This window comes from Rhinoraja longicauda, chromosome 31 (assembly GCF_053455715.1).
Source record: "Rhinoraja longicauda isolate Sanriku21f chromosome 31, sRhiLon1.1, whole genome shotgun sequence".
In the NCBI taxonomy this organism is placed as follows: Eukaryota; Metazoa; Chordata; class Chondrichthyes; order Rajiformes; family Arhynchobatidae; genus Rhinoraja; species Rhinoraja longicauda.
This window is the reverse complement of record NC_135983.1, coordinates 8,675,499-8,697,878: the sequence shown is the minus strand read 5'-3', so window position 1 is coordinate 8,697,878 and position 22,380 is coordinate 8,675,499. Positions and strand designations below refer to the sequence as shown.

The following is a 22,380-nucleotide window of genomic DNA, read 5'->3' as shown; positions in this document are numbered from 1 at the left end:
ACGGTCCTTAGTTTGGCTTGCCCTTATCAACGGGTTATAATGCATGAGACTGACTTGTGGCGTCATTAACAGTGGCGCAGCGGTAGAGATGCTGCCTTGCAGCGCCAGAGACCCGTGTTCGAGTCTGACCTCATGTGCTATCTGTACGGAGTTGGCATGCTCTCCCTGTGACCTCGTGAGTTTTCTCTGGGTGCTCTGGTTTCCTCCCCTATCCCAAGGTTTTGCGGGTTTGTAGGTTAATTGTGTCGAGGTTAATTGTATAAATTGTCCCTAGTGTGTAGGATAGGACAAGTGAACGGGTGATTGATGGTGGGCATGGACACATAGAAACATAGAAAATAGGTGCAGGAGTAGGCCATTCGGCCCTTCTATCCGGCACCACCATTCAATATGATCTTGGATAGCAGGACTGCTGGGCACCGCGGGGGGGGGGGGGGGGGGGGGGGGGTGGAATGCATCCTGGACAAGGATTGTAACATAGTTGTATAGCAGTTCTTTTAGTGTATTTGTTTGTCTTGTATTATGGTGGTGGGATCTGCTTTGTTTTATTATATTGCAAATATTATTTTTAATAATTAAATACATTTTGTGATATAAAAAAACATTAAGGCCAGAAGAAGGGTCATAGAAACATAGAAAATAGGTGCAGGAGTAGGCCATTCGGCCCTTCGAGCCTGTACGCACCGCCATTCAATATGATCATGGCTGATCATCCAGCTCAGTATCCTGTACCTGCCTTCTCTCCATACCCCCTGATCCCTTTAGCCACAAGGGCCACATCTAACTCCCTCTTAAATATAGCCAATGAACTGGCCTCAACTACCCTCTGTGGCAGAGAATTCCACAGACTCACCACTCTCTGTGTGAAGAAATGTTTTCTTATCTCGGTCCTATAAGACTTCCCCCTTATCCTTAAGCTGTGACCCCTGGTTCTGGACTTCCCCAACATCGGGAACAATCTTCCCGCATCTAGCCTCTCCAACCCCTTAAGAATTTTATATGTTTCGATAAGATCCCCTCAGTCTTCTAAATTCCAGCGAGTATAAGCCTAGTCTATCCAGTCTTTGTTCATATGAAAGTCCTGCCATCCCAGGGATCAATCTGGTGAACCTTCTCTGTACTACCTCTAGGGCTAGAATGTCTTTCCTCAGATTAGGAGACCAAAACTGTACACAATACTCCAGGTGCGGTCTCACCAAGAGAGCCAAAACATCACATACCCATGTTCTCCAGAGCTGCCTGACCCACTGAGTTACTCCACCATTGTGTCTTAGTTGAGTGATACACCCCGGAAACAGGCCCTTCGGCCCACCGAGTCGACGCCGACCAGCGATCTCAGCGCACTAACACTAGGGGCAATTTACGATCTTTACCGCAGCCAATTGACCTACAAACATGCACATCTTTGGAGCGTGGGAGGAAACCGGAGAACCCAGACAAAATCTGCGTGGTCACGGGGAGAACGTACAAACTCCATACAGACAGCACTCGTAGTCGGGATCGAACGCGGGTCTCTGGCGCAGTAAGGCAGCAACTCTACCGCTGCGCCACCGTGCCGCCCGTGCCCTTCAGCATAACGAAGGACTATATACACCCTGGTCAACTCCTCCTCTCCCCTCTCCCATCGGGCAGAAGAAACAAAAGCTTGAAAGCACGTTCTACTAAATTCAGCAACAGCTTTTCCCCTGCTGTTATCATCCTACTGAATCGTTCTCCCATACACCAAGGGTCCAGTCCCGATCTTCCAATCTACTACATAGCAACCCTTGCCCCCTTTCTCTGCAATTGTAATGTTATAACACTGTAACAATATATTCTGCACTCTGCAATACTTGTTGTACTTGCGTGTGTTCATGTACGGCATAATTTGACTAGATTGCAACCAAACAATGTTTCCCACAGTATTTCAGTACACGTGACGTGATAATAAACCAATATTAATGAGGCAAAGCTGAGGGAGGACCTTTGCCAAGTAATCAAAGTCTGCAAGAGAATTTAACAGTTTTGAAATATCATTTTCCATTCATAAAACTCACTGAGAACGTCAAGGTGCAGAAAGAGGGAAATGAAGAAAAATAACATAACAAAAATTACTTTCTCCATTGTCCAGGAGGTGAGAATCCCAGTTGAAATAAGTGTTTTGTTCTGATCCTACAACCTCTCATCGGATCAAAGAGATAGATTTCCCAATGTAAGGGGGGCAGCCATGTTGGCACAGCGGTGGAGTTGCTGCCTTACAGCGAATGCAGCGTCGGAGTCCCAGGTTCAATCCCGACTACGGGTGCTGTCTGTACGGAGTTTGCACGTTCTCCCCGTGACCACGTTGGTTTTCACCGAGATCTTCGGTTTCCTCCCACACTCCAAAGACGTGCAGGTATGTAGATTAATTGGCTTGGTGTATGTGTAAAATTGTCCCTAGTGTGTGTAGGATAGTGTTAATGTGCGGGGATCGCTGGTTGGTGCGGACTCGGTGGGTCGAAGGGCCCGTTTCCGTGTTGTATCTCTAAACTAAACTAAACTCTGTGTAAGAAGGGACTGCAGATGCTGGTTTAACCGAAGATAGACTCAAAAAGCAGGAGTAACTCAGCGGGACAGGCAGCATTTCTGGAGAGAAGGAATGGGTGACGTTTCGGGTCGAGACCCTTCTTCAGACTGCAGAAACGCCACCCATTCCTTCTCTCCAGAGATGCTTCGAGGCCGAAGAGACCCGATCCGAAACATAGGTAGAAGGGTCTTGACCTGATACGTCACCTACCATGTACTCCAGAGATACTGCCTAACCCGCTGAGTTACTCTGGCACTCTGTGCCTCTCTTAGTAAACCAGCATCTGCAGTTCCTGGTGTCTCCACACACCCACAGCAGGATTCGTCTGACAGGATTTGCCCGTTGTAAAAATAAAGCAAAGTGCTGGAGGAACTCAGTGGCTCAGGCGGCATCTGTGTAGAGAAATGGAGGGAATAGATAGGGTGAATGCACAGGGTCTCGGGTCGAGACCCTTCCTCTGGACGGTTCGCTGTCAATTAGGAGAACGTGGGAGCATGAAGAACAGGGTTATGTGGAGAGTACAGAATCGGGTGCTCAAACCTGATTTGCAAACGGATTTTCTATTTCCTCCTCTTTAGGTGTCCTCAGGTCTTCCATACTCTTCGCTTGGCTGAGCGGCTGATGTTGCGAAGTTATCTTAATACTACTGAAAATGTCGTCCAGTAAATTCACATCCATGTTCCTGGTTGGTACCGGCAGGCTGGGTAAGATGTTGTGCCCTTGCCTCTTCTCTGTATTCAAAGCATCGCCATCGGCTATATCGGATTCCTTTAACGTTTTATATGGTTGAGGCCTGGCAAATGGGTAACAGAAAAGGGCCAAATCAAGGTTACGTCTAAAATACAATAAAGCAAACTTCTTGCCAATGGAATTTCGCATTAGCTGATGTAAAAGGCAGTGAATTACAAACTCAAACTTCAAGGGCACAGAATACAGTGCACTCCTGGTTACAGTGCCCTCCATAACGTTTGGGACAAAGACCCATCATTTATTTATTTTGCCTCTGTACTCCACAATTTGAGATTTGTAATAGAAAAAAATATAAACACAGCTGTAGTTTCTACATGGTGAAACCAAAATGAATAAAAACACCCTTTAATAAAATCTGACAATGTGCACTTTAACCACACGTGATTTTTTTTTCTATTACAAATCTCAAATTGTGGAGTACAGAGGCAAATAAATAAATGATGGGTCTTTGTCCCAAACATTATGGAGGGCATTGTATTTGCCTTATCTGGAATCTACAGTAACTACTGAATGAAGGATCTGTGGCCTGATGTAATGGTTACTGAAGATATGTTGCTGCTTGTGTTATCTGTGCTCATGTTTACTCAAGCATTGTGCATGTGAAATCCAACTAAGCATTAATTTATTTAAAAGACTGTATCATCTGACAATTGTAATAATGCTGGTTTTTAACCTTTTTTTCAAAACGTTACGGTTAGTTTTGTTTAGAAATACAGCATGGAAATAGGCCCTTCGGCCCACCATGAAGGATGAGAGGAGATCTTATCGAAACGTATAAGATTATTAAGGGGTTGGACACGCTAGAGGCAGGAAACATGTTCCCAATGTTGGGGGAGTCCAGAACAAGGGGCCACAGTTTAAGAATAAGGGGTAGGCCATTTAGAACTGAGATGAGGAAAAACTTTTTCAGTCAGAGAGTTGTGAATCTGTGGAATTCTCTGCCTCAGAAGGCAGTGGAGGCCAATTCTCTGAATGCATTCAAGAGAGAGCTAGATAGAGCTCTTAAGGATAGCGGAGTCAGGGGGTATGGGGAGAAGGCAGGAAGGGGTACTGATTGAGAATGATCAGCCATGATCACATTGAATGGCAGTGCTGGCTCGAAGGGCCGAATGGCCTCCTCCTGCACCTATTGTCTATTGTCTATGTCCATGCTGACAATCGACCATCTGTTCACGCTAGTTCTACGTTACCCCTCTTTCTCAACCACTTCCTGAACACTAGGGGCAATTTGCAGAGGCCAATTAACCTGCACATCTTTGGGATATGGGAGGAAACCCACACGGTCACAAGTAGAATGTGCAACTCAGGATCGAACCCAGCTCCCTGGCGCTGTGTGGCTGCAACTCTACCGACTGTGCCACTGTGACGCCCAAAGTTATTTCTAACTTTAGCCATTATTACAGTGACCTAAATGTTGTCTTTAAGGTTTGCTTGGAGACCTCCAAATAAATCTACAGATTGTGACCTTGTGACTTGGTGATGTTAACTCTGGTGTTGAATCAACCACTCTAACATTACCATTGGCCGAAGGTAACATTGATCTTTCTCAAAAAAAAATAGCACACAGTTGGTCTGCTGGTCTATTCTATTCTCACGTGTCAGCTGAGTTCCATCTGCACTACCTGCCCTCATGAATCATTTCTGCAATAGGTTCTTCGTTCAGCTAAGAAGAAGTCGTTAAATTAATTCAATCCCACTAATAGGATTCCAAGTTTTACTGGAGAGAAATGAAAGAAAGGCTCAAAGGATCTTCTTATCATTATACCCACTCCATCCTGATGGTACAACACATCATGAAAAGCAAATCAAAAGCAATTTAAATCAGGATTACATATTAATAACTCAAAGGGGAACTGCATTATATGGAGTTCATTCCATTTGATAGTTAGACCTCACACGTGAGTTGTCTTAAAGAAGAAAGTCTTTATGCCACAGTTCTCTGGAAATTTGTAGCATGTCAAAAATATTATTCAGGAAAGTGCAATGCCAGCTAATTGTACAGGAGACTCCGAAAGCTGAGAGAGAAAGGATGGACAGAAGTGGAAATAATCCAAATAAGAAACAAGAATGGCTGAACTTTGAAAGATCTTGTGTTGTTGTCCATAAAATTATGAGAGGCATAAATAGGGTTCACAATAAAAACCTTTTTCCCTAGAGGGAGATATCAAGGACTAGAAGGCATAGCTTTAAGTTTAGAGGGGCAAAGTTTAAAGATGTGTGGGACAAGTTTTTTTTTTAAACAGACAGTGGTGGGTGCCTGGAACACATTGTCAGAGGTTATTGGTGGAGGCAGATACGTGGCATTTAAGAGGTTTTTACATAGGCATGCAGGGACCAGAGAGATATGGATCACAAGCAGTCATAGGAGATTAGTTTAACCATGCATATGTTCAGCATGGGTATTGTGGGCTGAACGGCCTGCTCCTGAACTGTACCTTTCTATGTTCTGTGTAAAGAGCTTAAAGTATTTTGATAATGCCTTCACAAGAGCACCTGCCTTTACTAAAGTTTCGTCAGAAGAGTGCGGGACACTTTGCACTCTCTGTGATCTTTTGGACAGCTCGGTTACCCCACCTCCAGTGCTCCACCCTTGCCTGGCTGCCGTTTCTGATGCAAATGTACAATCAATAAGTTTTGTGTTGCTTGGTCTGAACTCCCAGCTGGGGCGGAAACAGCAGTCGCCGCGCAAGAGATGACATGGATGCTGGAAGCTTGAGCGTAAAACAAACTGCTGGAGGAACTCAGCGGGTCAGGCAGCGTCTGTGGAGGGAAATGGGCAGAAGACATTTAAGAAATCGGGACGCTTCTTCTGACTGATAAAAGATCCTGACCCAAGATGTCACCCTCCCATTTCCCTCCACGGATGCTGCCTGACCCGCTGAGATCCTCCAGCAGTGTTTTTGCTCAGTTGACAAATGAGCATGTCTTTGTGGCCTGAACAAACTGTTACTTGCATCGTCTGATGGGGAGCTGAATTGGGTTGTTATATATCATTTACTTTTTTTTGATAGCATTCCAAACAATGCAGCCGATGAGAAAAGGTAAAAGAATTTCTACTTTAAACTCACCAGCAACACAAAAGAATAAAAGCAGTTTAGCTTTCAATTTTGCTCTTGTTATTTATCCTTGCCCGTATTAAGGCTTTTCTTTGATAGTGTAAGATAAAAGGCAGTCATCATGCTGGAAAGCCTGACCTATTGACTATAGGGAGACGCATCCAAGTCTTCCACTGCCATGAAATAATCCTTGACTGCATGCGAGCAAGCTGCACTTTGACCCATAGTTAAAAGATTAGGCAAAACTGCTGCAGTAATTTGTAACTGAATGATCAACATAAACAGTGGCCATTAGACGGATGTAATAAATAATTCTACCCAATGATAGCAAAATGCCTAAAAATAGATATTTAATAAACGGAGCCTGCTTAACGCTAAAAGACAGCCATGCATTATACATATACGTACTGTCAAGACCACAGACAATGCAAGACACGGCACATTTAATCTGAAGGTCATGCACTAATTTCTCAATGAATAGAATATAAAGGAAGAAGCCATTAGACCATTCAAAAGGAGTGAAGAGAAAGCTTTCAGAGAAGGCAGATATAGAGTTCTCTTCGTGGTGAAGTTCATCATCAGAGGATTCCTCAGAAAGGAACACTGTGTAGTGCCGTGTGGGCCTGACGATGCTGAAGAAAACAGGAAGAAAATTGAATTTTACTCGCAGAAGAGCAAAGGCTGAAAAATCACTGCCGAAACAGCAAGACAACGCGGACATAGAGATTCTAACACACCAGCTTTCAAACAGGTCATTCTGCACTTCAACTGTGTGTGAAACATGAAATATAAACGGACGTTTCTCATATTGGAACATCATTGATTTTAGAATGTTACAGCTGGCATTATTTTCTTGCATTATTAAATGAGAATGGATTTATTTGATACTGTGTGTATATAATCAGTCTCCAGCACCAATATATTCGATATTAACAAATGCCAGTGAGTAACAGCAAGATGTGGCATAACCAAAGAGAAAGCAAAGTGATTTAGAAAGATGATATAAAGTACTGGAAAGACTCAGCGGGTCAGGCAGCTTCCCTGGAGAACATGGACAGGTCCGTTTCGGGTCAGAACTCTTCACGACCGTCCTATCAATCTGAAGAAGGATCCCGACCCGAAGCATCACCTATCCGTGATTTCCATGGATGCTGCCTGATCCGCTCAGTTTCTCCAGCACTTTGTGTTTTGTTTTTTTGTAAAGCAACACCTGCAGTTCCTTGTTCCCAGAAAGATGATATGTTTCCCTGTGAACAGATGACAGAATGTGGTGTGAATGCTTCGTTCTACCTTGAGGATGGTCAATATTGAGCTGTTATGGGTCGGGGAACCAATTGTGAGTTTTGTCACATTTCGAAGGAAGTGGCTGACTTGAGAAAAGAGTGCAGCGTTGGGACTGTGGGAGGGGGAGTCGACAACGTCAAGTTTCCCGGATGTGACTCTAGCTGACACGTGGGAGTCCGCAGCACTCCTAGGATGCGCGACCCCACAGTGGTTCCACCTTAGGTGGCAGAAGGGGAGAAGTTGACAATGGTGCACTAGGTAGGTGTTGGAGCCTCCACACATTCCCCCCGCACCCGAGACTTTTCCGAATTGAGACTGGCTTCAATATTGAACTGACATGCAAATGGAAACTCCTAGGAGGGTGATATCACGGGGCATCTGGAAAGATTACAGGGAGATAGGAGGAACAGTTCAGTTGAAAGCCAAGACATTGAAACCAACAGCACTCAGGCCTGGAAATGATGAGATTACAGGAACCATTGTTTCACAAGAACTGTGTAGGAAGGAACTGCAGATGCTGCTTTGCACCGAAGATAGACACAAAATGCTGGAGTAACTCAACGGAACAGGCAGCATCACTGGATTGCTCTGTATTTTCCACAGAAGAAAATTCTGGATGATGAAATGGGAAGAAACATATCTGTTCTTGAATAATCAACTCTACAGTCCACTTGCTCCTCATGATTAAGGGAGATGGAAGGATGAGCCTCCATGTTAATGCTCCTTTGCCCACTTTCCAGCGGCTACCAGATCACCAAACCTTGGTCGACTTTCCCTAATTTATTTTTAATTGCTTATTTCCCACAGCAGAACAGAAGTTGATGCTCAATTAATCCTCCCAACATTCTGTTCAGTTTTGTATACATGTTTATACTTCAACAAAACAGTTCTTTCAGACTATTCTGGCAGACATGATCAAGAACTGAAAAACTAACAGAAATATATGCCACAGGAAGGTTGTTCAGCACATATGTGTTCACGCTGGCCTACATTAGCAAGGTTTAATTTGTGATCAGCAAGTTGGCAGGTTCCATTGGAATGTCGGTCATTGTACTGATGTGTATATCTGTAAATAATAGCACCATCTTGTGAGGAATTGGACACCAGTACTTTGCATGAGGAGTTCAGAAAGGTGGATGGGCATATTCACAAGTAGTTGATTAAATAAAAGAAAGGCTTATGTTTAGTTTAGTTTAGATATACAGCGTGGAAACGGGCCCTTCAGCCCAACGAGTCCGCACCCACCAGCGATCCCCGCACACATACACTATCCCAAACACACTCGGGACAAATTACAATTATACCAAACCAATTAACCTACAAACCTGTACTTCTTTGGAATGTGGGAGGAAACCAGAGATCCCGGAGAAAATCTACGCAGGTCACGGGGAGAACGTACAAACTGTGTACTGACAAGTATCCATAGTCAGGATTGAACCAGGGTCTCTGACGGCAGCAACTCTACCGCTGTGCCGCTGTGCTGTCCTGTGATCATGATCATTAGGAGTAGGGATTTGCAAGAATTGCAGTTTCTGCAGCTCGTGACCAGAATTGTGAAAAAATGTTCCTGACTGTAAACATGTTATGCCACAGAAATAGCTCAGATTTTAAGAGGATTTTACTTAGATGGTTATTGCTGATGGCTATTTTCCATGTCTAGGGCCATTGTCACAGAATAAGAGACCAGTTATTTAATACTGAGATGAGAAGTAGCTTCACTTGGTGACACTATGGATCCCATTGCGAATTAAAAAGTTGTGCGTTTGGAATTTACTACCCTGGAAGATTCTGGTGGAATATATCTGTGATGGATATTTTTTGATTCTCAATAAGATGAGGGATATTTGGGTGGGTGTGTGTGCGGAGAAGGGGATAAACTGGTCAAGGATCAATGATCTTTAACAGTTTGACCCAGCTCCTAGTTCTCAACTTATAATAAGGGGTCGCACTGCAGCGTAGCGGGTAGAGTTGCCGCCTTACAGCGCCAAAGACACTGGTTCGATTCTGATTATGGTTGCTATCTGTATGGAGTTCGTACAATTTCCCTGTGAGCTCGTGGGTTTTCTCCAGGTGCACCGGTTTCCTCCCACATCCCGAAGACGTGCAGGTTTGTAGGTTAATTGGCTTCTGTAAATTGTCCCTAGTGTCTAGCATAGGTGATCGCTGGTTGGCAAATGCCCGGTGGGCTGAAGGGCCTGTTTCCAAGCTGTATCTCTAAACTAAACTAAACTAAATAACATCACTTTTGAATATTGATGCGGCTTGAGAAATTATTTGGAAAATATTTCAACTATAAGGAGAGATTGGGAGGATTGGAATTGCTCTCCAGGAAGAATTGAGAAGCCAAAGGTAAAATGAAATTTAGGTCCCTCAAATAATGAGTGTTTTTTGATGGAGTAGGGAGGGTCAGTCAATGCAGCAATAAGATCATTAATGCGGAATTAGTGGCCAGACAAGGATACATTTGTTACATCTGGAATGTGCTGCCTGATAGAAGCCAAATCCATTGCAACTTGCAAAGGGAATTGGATAAGAGAAAAGGTATGGGGAAATTTGGCGACAAGCTCTTTCAAAGAGCTAGTACAACGATGATGGGACAAATGGTCTCCTGCTCCGTTATATGATTCCATGAAATGATTGACCTGAGCACAGCGCATTAGTGTATAACACAGGAGAGAATGCAATTGCTTTGGGACTGTTATATGTTAAAAGACTGGAGCAACGAGGCTTGTATACACTAGAATTTAGAAGGATGAGAGGGGATCTTATCGAAACGTATAAGATTATTAAGGGGTTGGACACGTTAGAGGCAGGAAACATGTTCCCAATGTTGGGGGAGTCCAGAACCAGGGGCCACAGTTTAAGAATAAGGGGTAGGCCATTTAGAACGGAGATGAGGAAAAACTTTTTCAGTCAGAGTTGTAAATCTGTGGAATTCTCTGCCTCAGAAGGCAGTGGAGGACAATTCTCTGAATGCATTCAAGAGAGAGCTGGATAGAGCTCTTAAGGATAGCGGATTCAGGGGGTATGGGGAGAAGGCAGGAACGGGGTATTGATTGAGAATGATCAGCCATGATCACGTTGAATGGTGGTGCTGGCTCGAAGGGCCGAATGGCCTCCTCCTGCACCTATTGTCCATTGCTTTGGATTTGGGGATTGTGGCAGACCTCACCCGCCCTGCAACAGATGAATCCCACATCCCTCCCAGGATAATATCTTTATGAGTTTTACGCCTGAACTCATTTATATTTTAGCACATTTTCCGAAAACACCAACGATGTAAGTGGCATGTTGTTTGAGCACAGCTTACAAGTTTCTGCAAGAATACGTCTCCAATTATACATCTCACATTCTAGTTGTCAAGTCGAGGATCAGGCAAAATGGAGGAACAGCGCCTTATGCTCTGCTTAGGTAGCCTACAACCCAAAGCAAGAACACTGATCTCTCCAATTACAATATCCCCGCCTCTCTCATTCACCCCACCTTCCTTCGGCCCAACTTGCTGACGAAGATGCCCCATCTACACTTGTCCCACCTGCCTGTGTTTGGCCCATATCTCTTTAAACCCTTCCTATCTATGTTCCTGTCTAAATGTCTTTTAAACGTTGTTATGGTTTCTGCCTCAACTACCTCCTTTGGCAGCTCATTCCATTCACCCATCATACTCTTTGTGAAAAAGTTGCCTCTCAGGTTCTTATTAAATCTTTTCCTTTCACTTTAAACCTATGGCCTCTGGTTCTTGATTACCCCACCCTGGGTAGATGACTCTGTGCATCCACCCTATCGATTCCCCTCAGGGAGATGTGATTGGATTGAGAGGATTATTCTGAGAGCTGGCATTGACATCACGGCCCGAATCACCTTCTACGCCGTTAAGAAAAATATGGAAACAAAAATGAAATAACCAGGAAGCACTGGAAACAACAGGTACAATTGTTTGCCACATTGCAATTCAGGAAGGAGCAGCAAAAGATTTCCCTCACCCTGTAAGACACGAGGTGGCAAATATCTTGTCTGATAATTTGCTACATGCCTGAAGGAACTAACGTGCCCTGTACTGCATCAGGAGAGTTGACAGGAAAGCAAAAATGAAATGGAAATTTGCCAAGTGTGGTAGTAAATAAATATATTTCCTATGCAGGAATGCAGGGAACAAGAAGCCTACCGACCACACTGATAACAAAGCACCTCCCGCCTCGCGTGAAGGGAGTTATTTTCGCAAATGATTGCTTCTCTGACATTCACAGGAGTTTAGCATATTAAACTGCCCAAAGCCTAATGTTAAACATGGAACAGTACAGCACAGGAACAGGTGCTTCGTCCCACAATATCTGTGCCAAACGTGATGCTAAGATAAATTAATCACATCTGCCTGCACATAATTCATATCCCTCTATTACCTACGTATCCATGTGCCTATCTAAAAGCCTCTTAAACACCACTATCATATATGCCTCCACCACCACCCCTGGCAGCACGTTCTAGCCACTCATCACCCCCTGTGTAAATAAACCTGCCCCGCACAACCCTTTTGAACTTTGACCCTCTTTCCTTAAAGCTATGCCCTCTACTCTTTGATGTGTTTTACCCTGGGGAGAAGGTTGCTGTCTTTGCCTCCCACAATTTGGCGCTCTTTTTAGTTTAGTTTAGTTTAGAGATACAGCGCGGAAACAGCCCCTTCAGCCCCCCGAGTCTGCACTGACCAGCGATCCCCGCACATTAACGCCATCCGACACCGGGGACAATTTTTTTAACATTTGTACCAAGCCAATTAACCTACAGACCTGGAGGAAATCAAAGTTCTCGAAGAAAACCCATGCAGTTCACGGGGAGAACGTACAAGCGCTGTCCAAACAAGCACCCGTAGCCAGGATTGGACCCGGGTCTCTGGCGCTGGAAGTGCTGCAAGGCAGCAACTGTTCCACCCTCTTTTATCTGACACGTTGAAGATATTTCCACAAATGATGAGGAAGACTGAAGCTGCCGACACACTGCATCATAAATTGACAATTCTGCACCGGATGCCTGATACAAAGTGGAACAGTTATTTGGCAGGAGCTATGCATCCAAAACCAGCTGCAGCTTCTTCCTGACTGTTCAACCATAGTGAGTGTTCTTCACATCTGCAAGCTCCTTAAGAAGTAAAAATCAATTTCCAATAACATTTGTACAGTTATTACAATGCAATGGTTTAAGGTGTAGTATTGTCACATGTACCGAGCGAGGTACAGTGAAAACATTTGTTTTCGTGCTATCTAGTCACTTCAGATAGTACTGTACATTAATGAAATCAAGTCAAACACAAGTACAACCGGTATTTTTCTCTTTGCTCTATCTGTCTGCAGAATATAGTTCTCAGCATTGGAGAGCAACAGTTCCAGAAACAAAGTGCAATGTGCAAAGTGCAGTGAGGTATGTTGGAGAAACGAAACTGTACACGAGCTGACAGAAGGGCCATGAGTCTGGTGTTACATGCTTTCAAGCTTCTGTATCTCCTGCCCAACAGGAGAGGGGAGGGGAAAGGAATGACAGAGGTGGGAAAGGTCCTTGATTATGTTGGCTGCTTTCTGGAGGCAGCGTGAAGTGTAGGGTGGCATCGATGGTGGGGAGTCTGGTCTGTGTGATGGACTGGGCTACATCCACAACTTTCTGCACCTCACTTATTCTCTCTGCAGTATCAGCTGTGATGCACAAATCTTTTCCAAATCTTTTGTAGATCACACAGCATGATTTCAATTACCCATACACCCAGCCACGGCCAGAATTTAAATCTCTTGTGTTATTAGAAACATAGAAAATAGGTGCAGGAGGAGGCCATTTGGCCCTTCGAGCCAGAACTGCCATTCATTGTGATCATGGCTGATCATCCACAATCAGTAACCTGTGCCTGCCATCTCCCCATATCCCTTGATTCCACTAGCCCGTGAAGCTCTATCTAACTCTCTTTTAAATTCATCCAGTGAATTGGCCTCCACTGCCTTCTGTGGCAGAGAATTCCACACATTCACAACTCTCTGGGTGAAAACGTTTTTTCTCACCTCAGTTTTAAATGGCCTACCCCTTTATTCTTAGACTGTGGCCCCTGGTTCTGGACTCCCCCAACATTGGGAAATGTTTTCCTGCAAATTACATTCTCCAAATTAAATCGTTGATCGATACAGAAAATTTACTTCTCACTAAAAATAACGACAGTAAAAGTAAAAATAAAAAATAAAAATAATAAAATAATAAAAAGTAAAAATAAAAATAAAAAAAATAAAAAATAAAAAAAATAAAAAAGTAAAAGTAAAAATAAAAAGTAAAAGTAAAAGTAACTCCTCCATTGCCAGAGTGAGAATGGGGGAACAGCACCTCATATACAGCTTGTGTAGTTTACAACTCAATGGTATGAACAATTCAATTCTCCAATATTAATTACCATCCTCCTACCCCCTCACTCTTCCCTGGTTGTCCCACCCCAGTACATTTCTCCCACCTTCCTCCACCATCCCAGTCAATCTGCTCCTTTCTCCTCCTTTGTACACACCTCCCATCCCCGAGTCCTTCATTTCCCTTTTATCCCCCATCATTCCCTCCTCCCCATTCTCTTCCACCCATATCCCTCCCCCTGGCTTTACACTTCACTCCTCTTCTCTCCTTACCATTTGAATCCTTTTCACGTCCAGTCTTTGTCACTTACTCCATCCATCTGCCAACCACCCCCTTTACCCCTCTCACCTGTACCCACCTATCACTTACCGGGCTTTGTCCCACTCCGAGCTCTCTATCAGCTTTCTCCCCCTTACTAAAATCAGTTTGAAGTAGGGTCCTGACTCGAAAGGTCATCAATCCATTCCCTTCACAGATATTGCCTGATCTGCTGAGTTCCTCCAGCACTTTGTGTATTGAACAGTGAAGAAAGGATTTGCTTCCATTTTTTATCCTTCTCTTTCCTTCCTCCCACTCTCCTGCCCGATGGCCACCTTCCTACAACTCTCTGACACCAGAGACTTGACAGACGTATATAAAAGTATAGGAGGCATAGAGAGGGTAGACAGTCAGAACTTTTTTCCCCGGGATGGAAATGTCAAATACCAGAGGGCATAGCTTTAAAGGTGAGAGGGGAAAATCACGACCCGAAACGCAGCCTAGCCATGTTCTCCAGAGATGCTACCTGACCCGCTGAGTTACTCCAGCACTTTGTGTCTTTTTGTATACAAAGTTTAACGGAGATGCGCGAGACAGGTGTATCCGGTGAGTAGTGGGTGCCTGGAATGCACTGCCAGGGGTGGTGGTGGAGGCAGATACAGTAGAAGCATTTAAAAGGCTTTTGGATAGGTCAGTGGATATACAGGGAAAGGAGGGATAAGGGTTACGTGCAGAAATATACGAGTTTGTCTTGCCATTGTGTTCGGCACAGACATTATGGGCCGAAGGGCCTGTTCCTACACTGCACTGTTCTATATTCCATGAATCTGGTTTGATATTTCCTCCCCCTTGGGCAATCCGGTCAGTTCAACAAACATGGCCCACACTCCGTGAAGAGGTTAAAAACACTCATTAATATTATTCTACATTAGACTTTGAAAAAAGTTGAACTGATTCATTAGTACTTAACCACCACGGGGTATATCATAGCTCACATTCACCCTGATGAAAGACCAATTCTAACTTTTATATGAATTCCACTACTTTCAAATGCATGAAGTGAAAAGTTATTCTGAAATAGCTTTCCTTAAGTGGGGCAACACAGTCTGTCGTGTGGGCCTCCGGTTCTTTCCTTTTGTTGGCTGGTTTGTTGTCTGTTGAATGGCCACTGAAACACCCTGCGATGTAACTCCCACAGTGCTTCTCCTCATTGCCCGCTCCAACACTGACGGAAATCGGATGAATGTTTCAGGACAATAGACAATAGGTGCAGGAGGAGGCCATTCGGCCCTTCGAGCCAGCACCGCCATTCAATGTGATCATGGCTGATCATTCTCAATCAGTACCCCGTTCCTGCCTTCTCCCCATACCCCCTGATTCCGCTATCCTTAAGAGCTCTATCTAGCTCTCTCTTGAATACATTCAGAGAATTGGCCTCCACTGCCTTCTGAGGCAGAGAATTCCACAGATTCACAACTCTCTGACTGAAAAAGTTTTTCCTCATCTCAGTTCTAAATGGCCTACCCCTTATTCTTAAACTGTGGCCCCTTGTTCTGGACTCCCCCAACATTGGGAACATGTTTCCTGCCTCTAACGTGTCCAACCCCTTAATAATCTCGCGAAGGCAGCAGGAAAACTCCTGTGGAAAACATTCCTTTGCTGGAACTCCATCTGCTGGGCTTGGTGAGTCAACAGAACGCACCCTAGATACAAGGAACTGCAAATGTCCGGTTACAAAAAGGAAGACCCAAAGTGCTGGAGTAACTCAGCGGGTCAGGCAGCACCTCTGGGGAAGGGGCTCGACTCGAAACGTCACCTATTCCTTTTCTCCAGAGATGCTGTCTGACCCCGCTGTTACTCCAGCTTTTTGTGTCTACCTCTGGGGAATGTGGATGGGCGACGATTCGGGTTGGGATCCTTCTTCAGACTGTGGATCCTTCTTCAGACTGTGGAGAAAGCTGGAAGAGAGGAAAGGCAGGACAAAGCCTGGCGAGTGATAGGTGGATACAGGTAAGGAGGTTCAATAGGCAGCTGGTTGGGCAAAAGCCAGAGATCTTATGCTGAGTATCCTAACTGTGCGAATCTCTTCTGTAACACTGACGTCCTGATGTGACAACATTCTTTCTTGCTTGGCAATGATTTTGTGTGTGAGTGCAAGGACCTGATGGGGTCTGACTGGATGTGTCAACTTAGGGTCGGGTGTAAACTCTGATAGAACATTCAGGATTGGATCATGTCGTTCCCTGCTACTGGAGCTCACCACTTTATCCAGGTATGGATGATTGGCTTGGCCTCACTACCTGTGCCTCTGTTATTGGTTAATGTAGGTGGTGTAGGATAACTAGTCTTGCAGCCCACTCACCAGATTGGGAACGGAAGAAAAAGGACATGGACGCAGGGTGGGTTTGGATTTGAGGTGGTCTGGTCTGGTTTTAATTGTATCCGAGAGCAGACCTCCAGGGGAGAAGGCAGAGAGAGGAGTTCACTTTTGCTGACACCACACAAGTCAACCCCATCTAATTCTTCCGAAGATCCGAATAACTCAAGCGGGACAGGCGGCAGCACTGGAGAGAAGAAGTGGGTGACGTTTCGGGTCGAGATCCATCTTCAGGCTCAAGAGATAGACTTTGTGACTATCTTCGTGTAGGAAAATAACTGCAGATGCTGGTACAAATCGAAGGTATCACAAAAAGCTGGAGAAACTCAGCGGGTCAGGCAGCATCTCAGGAGAGAAGGAATGGGTGACGTTTCGGAAGAAGAAGGGTCTTGACCCATTCCTTCTCTCCTGAGATGCTGCCTGTCCCGCTGAGTTACTCCAGCTTTTTGTGATACCTTGTGACTATCTCCGGTGTAAACCAGCATCTGCAGTTCCTTCCTCTCCATCTTCACCTGGGCCTCTCCTGAATGGGCTTGTTGGCCAGCAATCAGCCACACAGACCAGAGTCAATCCCCTGATCGAAGAAACCATAAGAATGAAACGCTGCGGGAATGCGTGCCTGAAAGCAATTTTTACTTCGAAACTGCTATCAGTGCAAGATTTCATGTCCATGGGTGATCCTGCACTGTGTGACGTTCCATACACAATGCTGGGTCTACTACCATTAGAACCACATCATTATGCTAACAGATTTATTTCCGAGTTGTTTAGTAGGCAGGACTCCACTCCTTCAAACGTTAAGGAATAGTGGATGCTAAAGGCACTCGTATCCATCACATGGACTGCAGAATATGGAATTACACCATTAACTAAAAATTCTGAGCATTTTCATAATGTGCAAATGTGTTCTCGATATTATCGATGTTTTGGGAATGAAATTCTCCACAGGGTCACACTGAGATTTCAAAAAGAAAAATGTTTGATTTTTCATTCGATGCTTCTGAGATCCTGGAATTATATTCTCAGCAAAACAGCCCGCGTTGCTAATTAATCTAATTCAGTGAGTCATTCTGATGTCTACCACCCGCTACCTGTTTGGAATTCATACCGAGGAGGCTGTCTGCAGAAAGGCAGGTCACAGCAAGTGTTGGTACACAGAAAACAGCCACAGCTAACACAAAAGGAGATTTTCTGTCCATCTCAGCTATACACGCCACCAATCTCTGCATGACTGTGCTGGCTCTCCTTCCTAATCCCCCAGCTAAACTGCAGTGCGGATGGCTTCCCCTCTCCATTTTAACGTCTAGTTATCATGTCCTCTGTTACTGTTTGCATGTGACAACAGTGACAGCAGAGACTGTTCCTTGTTAAATATCGTGTAGCAAATTCAGCCCTACATAAACCAAGATTCGCTTCAAAGCCTCTGATGGTGTGGGCTTATTAAAACGAGGGAGGATCACATCTTGAGGGTTCATCTTCTGTCAGAATGGATTAAAAATCCCAGTGAATTTCAATGAAAAAACTCACGGAAACCAATCGAGATGCATATAAGAAAAAATTAGCACTAGGTTAAAAAAAGGGAACCTTTATTTTTGTTTAATGAGGGACCCTTGCACTGTAATATTAACACGCTTAAAACAAAAACAGAATACATATTTGAACATAACAGCCATCTATTCTTTAGGGATAAGTATTGTGGACTGAAATAATACTGTTGTACAGAGTGTGATTCTTCTGTACAAAAGATAAAGGCACAAAAAGTGATGAAGTGAACCCATCTTCCTTTCCGGATGTTAAGGACACTGTGTAAGTTGCCCTCTTTGGCGACTCTAATGGCCAACCTCATGTGTGTACTCAGTTAGATGCCGGGGAACAGCGACCCTCTCCACCGTTTTACAATGGGATCAAACTTTATGATCGTAGCAGGTCAGTTTGGAGTGGCTTTGATCTGTAGACTTGAGACGCACAGGAGGGGATCCTGTCCTGAAACCCGATTGCTGTGATGCTTGATGGCTGGTGTCTTTGAGTGGCTGACACAGGAAAGGGAGCCTTGTCCTGTTTGACTGAGCTGCTTCCAGACCTGGTAGGGGTGAGGAGGGAGTGCTTCAGAACAGGGTTCCACTGCACAGACACTCACTGTCTCAGACAATCACAATCCCATCCGTCCACATTTCTGATGCACATTGGTGTCGCAGAATTCACTGTAAATCCAGGACTCCTTTATTCTAGTGGAGACACCGCGCATTAAGCATGTCTGGTGACAAAGGTGAAACCTTAAACTTTGTGCTCTTGTTAGATGAACATTAATTATCAGCAACTCAATAGTCTAACTAAAATGTTCATGATCAGTGATAAAATAATTGACTTGAACAAAAAAAGATAAATGATAGAATCTCTTCTCTTTTTAAATAATAAATTCAAATATTTTTCAAAAATGTAGCAAACAGGGAATATAACAGACACACAGAACTGCAGATGCCGGTTTACAAAAAAAAGACACAAAGTGCTGAAGTAACTCAGCAAGTCAAGACAGCATCTCTTGAGAATATGGATGGGTTGACTTTTCGGCTCGGGACCCTTCTTCAGATAAAGTCTGAAGAGAGTCCCGACCCAAAACATGTTCTCCAGAGGTGCTGCCTGATGAGTTACTCCAGCACTTTGTGCCTTTTAATATAAAAGAGGAAATGGTTCTGAAAATCTTAGAATTAATTACAAATATGATCAAGCTTAAATTTGGTGATGAACACACAACTTAGGTTGGTTGTATTTCAACTGAAAGATATTTAAATTCCTTCAGGTATAATGTAGGATTTCCCCTGGCTGAGGAGAGGCACTAAACTCCCCCTGAGCTGTGCCAAAGCTGCTCTGCGACTTGTCACCACACAGCATGTTGATGACTGCTCTCCCTCTGTGGAGGTGGCTGGTTTCCAAAAGTAGGAGCGTGCAATATGAACAATCGGAAGCACGAGCTGGTGCCATGTTGCATCCCAGTGTGCCTCCCTTTACTGATTACACCTCACGTTCCCAATAGCAACAAAGCAGAGCTGTGTGCAGCAAAGGGCACTCCTTGCAAAAGCGCATCCTCACACTAACGTGCTTTGTAACTCACGCACCTGGAAAGACAGGCTTTGGAGTTGATTGAGTGAAAGACGCAGCATGGAAACAGGCCCTTCGGCCCACTGAGTCCACACTGACCATCGGTCAGCCATTCACACCAGTTCTACGTTATCCCACTTTCACACCACTATACACCAAGGGCAATTTACAGAGGGCCAGATAACCGACAAACCCGCGGTGTGGGAGAAGCCGGAGCACCTGGAAGAAACCCACGCGGTCACAGAGAGAACGTGCAAACTCCACACAGACAGCAGCCGAGGTCAGGATTGAACCTGCGTCTCGGGTCCTGTGAGGCAGCAGTTCTAACAGCTGCACCCCTGTGCCACCCCTAGTGCTTTCCTGGCACTCATCCAGCAATCAGTTCTCCGCTGCACTAATTCACCATTTTTGTTAAGAAATATAAATGAATTTGATTTTTTTTTAACATTTACTAAAAATAAATGCAATTTCAATGATTACTTACTAGTTTGAGACATAGAAAGCCAAGTTGCCTTTATCCTGTTCTACAGAGGAGCACCCCATAAATAATTCACCACTCAGTAACAGGGGGTGGAGCTCTGGAGCCACACCACAAGTTAATAAACATGTCCCTATGATCATGCAAACTGTTCTGCAATGCTCTGTTTCTCATTACCACGCTTTTGAATTCATCGATGAAGACTTCCATTTGTAAAGTTTGTCCTTTTTAGAACATTTGACAGTGCCTCATTGCTTGTGAAATGCAGTCCCTGTGGTGATATAGGACGCAAGGTCACCAACTAGCACACAGCAAGCTCCAACAGCATCGACATCTTAGAAAATATATCTGGGGCAAATATCACAATCAATCACAATCACAATCATACTTTATTAGCCAAGTTTGTTTTGCAACGTACGAGGAACTTCATTTGCCGTACAGTCATAACAATAAAAAGCAACAGGACACACAAAATACATTTTAACATGAACATCCACCACAGTGACTCCTCCACATTCCTCACTGTGATAGAAGGTGAAAAAAAGTTCAATCTCTCCTCCCTTCATTGTCCTGCAGCGGTTGGGGGCCCTAACCTTCCATTGACGGGATGATCTTGACTCCCGTAGCCGGCGGTGGGCCTTCCTCGTCGGGGCGATCAAGCTCCTTCATCGGGGGGGAATCTCAGCTCCCCCATGTTGGCGATCTACCCCGGGTCGGGACCAGTCGAACCTCGTGCAGCTTTTGGAGCTCCCGACCGATCTCAACCCGAGACTGCGAGCTCCTGATGTTAAAGTCCACAGGCTGAATTGGAGCATCGATCCCAGGCAAGGGACCGCAGGCTCAGATGATAAGTCCACACCCCCATGGGGACTCAAGGTCAGTCCCAGGCAAGGCCTCCAGCTCCGTGATGTTAGGCCGCTGAGCGACCAGAGATACGATCCAGAAAACAATCGCATTTCCGGCAAGGTAAGAGATTGAAAAAAAGTTTCCCCCGACACCCTCTCCCACCCCCCCACATAAAACAAACCAGAGAACATTTACACAAACTTTTAAAACTTACCAAAAATAACAAAAAGAGAACAAAAAGGACAGACAGACTGTAGGCGAGGCAGCCATCGTGCGGCGCCCCCTGGTGGAGATGAGCCATTATTGGCCAAGATAACCCAGGTTCTTCTCCAAAACTGTGCATGGGATCTTAGCTGCAACCCGAAAGAGTGGATGCCCATCCCTTTCATGGCTCCTGTGCTGCTGCAAGACTCTTGGGAGTAGTACATTAGGAAGCCCACCTAGGTTTCTGAGCTCAAGACTCTGTGATGGAACTTGAATTCATAACCCTTAGACTCTGAGGAAAGAGCGCTCTCCAAAGTTAGAGGCACCATCTTGCAGGATGGCAAACTTTTCCCACCATCCGATCAATGGATCGCCTGCACTTCACCTAAATCTTCAGCCCGGTCAAACGTCCTTCTCCCCTCTCCTGTCGGGCAGAAGATACAAATGCTTGAACACTTGTACCACCAGATTCAAGAACAGCTTCTTCCTCACTGGTTTCAGTCTATTGAATGGTCCTCTCATAAGCTAGGGTGTAGTCCCGATCTTCCAACCTACCGCATTGCAGACCTTGGACTTTCTCTTTGCATTACCAGTTGCACTTGCGTATGACTTGATTGTACTCATGTTTCGTACGATTTCGTAGCCAGAAAACAAAAGCTTTTCACTGTTTCGTGGTACACGTGACAATAATAAACCAATATGAATAATGTCCATTCTCTGTGATCCTGTGACAATGGATTAGTATGGAGGTTGCTTGTTGACCTTCATTTGATTTCTTGGTTCCTATCTGGAACAACATTATCTAATTGTGGCTGTGAAAAACGTTCCTTCCCCCAGTGCCCATCCCTCTCACGTAGGACTCATGTCCTCACACACTACAACTATTTAGTCAAAGCAAATCAGATCGCAAGCATAGTGCTTTGAAGAAGATCCCTTGTAAAGGAACAGCTTCACGGAAATAGTGCAAAGGGCAGTTGTCCCAGTTCAGGCTTGGTTTATGGAGTCAGAGAGCCATACAGCACGGATAGACACCCTTCGGCCCATCTCGTCCACGCCGAACAAGTTGGTATTCTGGGCTAATCCCATTTGCCTGCGTTTAGCCCAAATCCGTTTACAC

General features: G+C 44.7%; 1 protein-coding gene across 3 annotated transcripts in view; it reads right to left on the bottom strand.

The window, feature by feature from the left end:
- The window catches only part of dennd1a (DENN/MADD domain containing 1A), a 514,736-nt gene that overhangs the window by 6,000 nt on the left and 486,356 nt on the right, over positions 1 to 22,380 (bottom strand). For 2 of the 3 annotated variants that reach the window (XM_078426383.1, XM_078426382.1), the window contains 2 exons: positions 6,858 to 6,983; positions 3,086 to 3,338 (listed from right to left, as the gene is read on the bottom strand). In XM_078426383.1, the coding sequence (XP_078282509.1) occupies positions 3,086 to 3,338; positions 6,858 to 6,983 (379 nt within the window). The remainder of the gene's footprint in view (positions 1 to 3,085; positions 3,339 to 6,857; positions 6,984 to 22,380) is intronic. The other variant, XM_078426384.1, reaches the window with a different exon arrangement.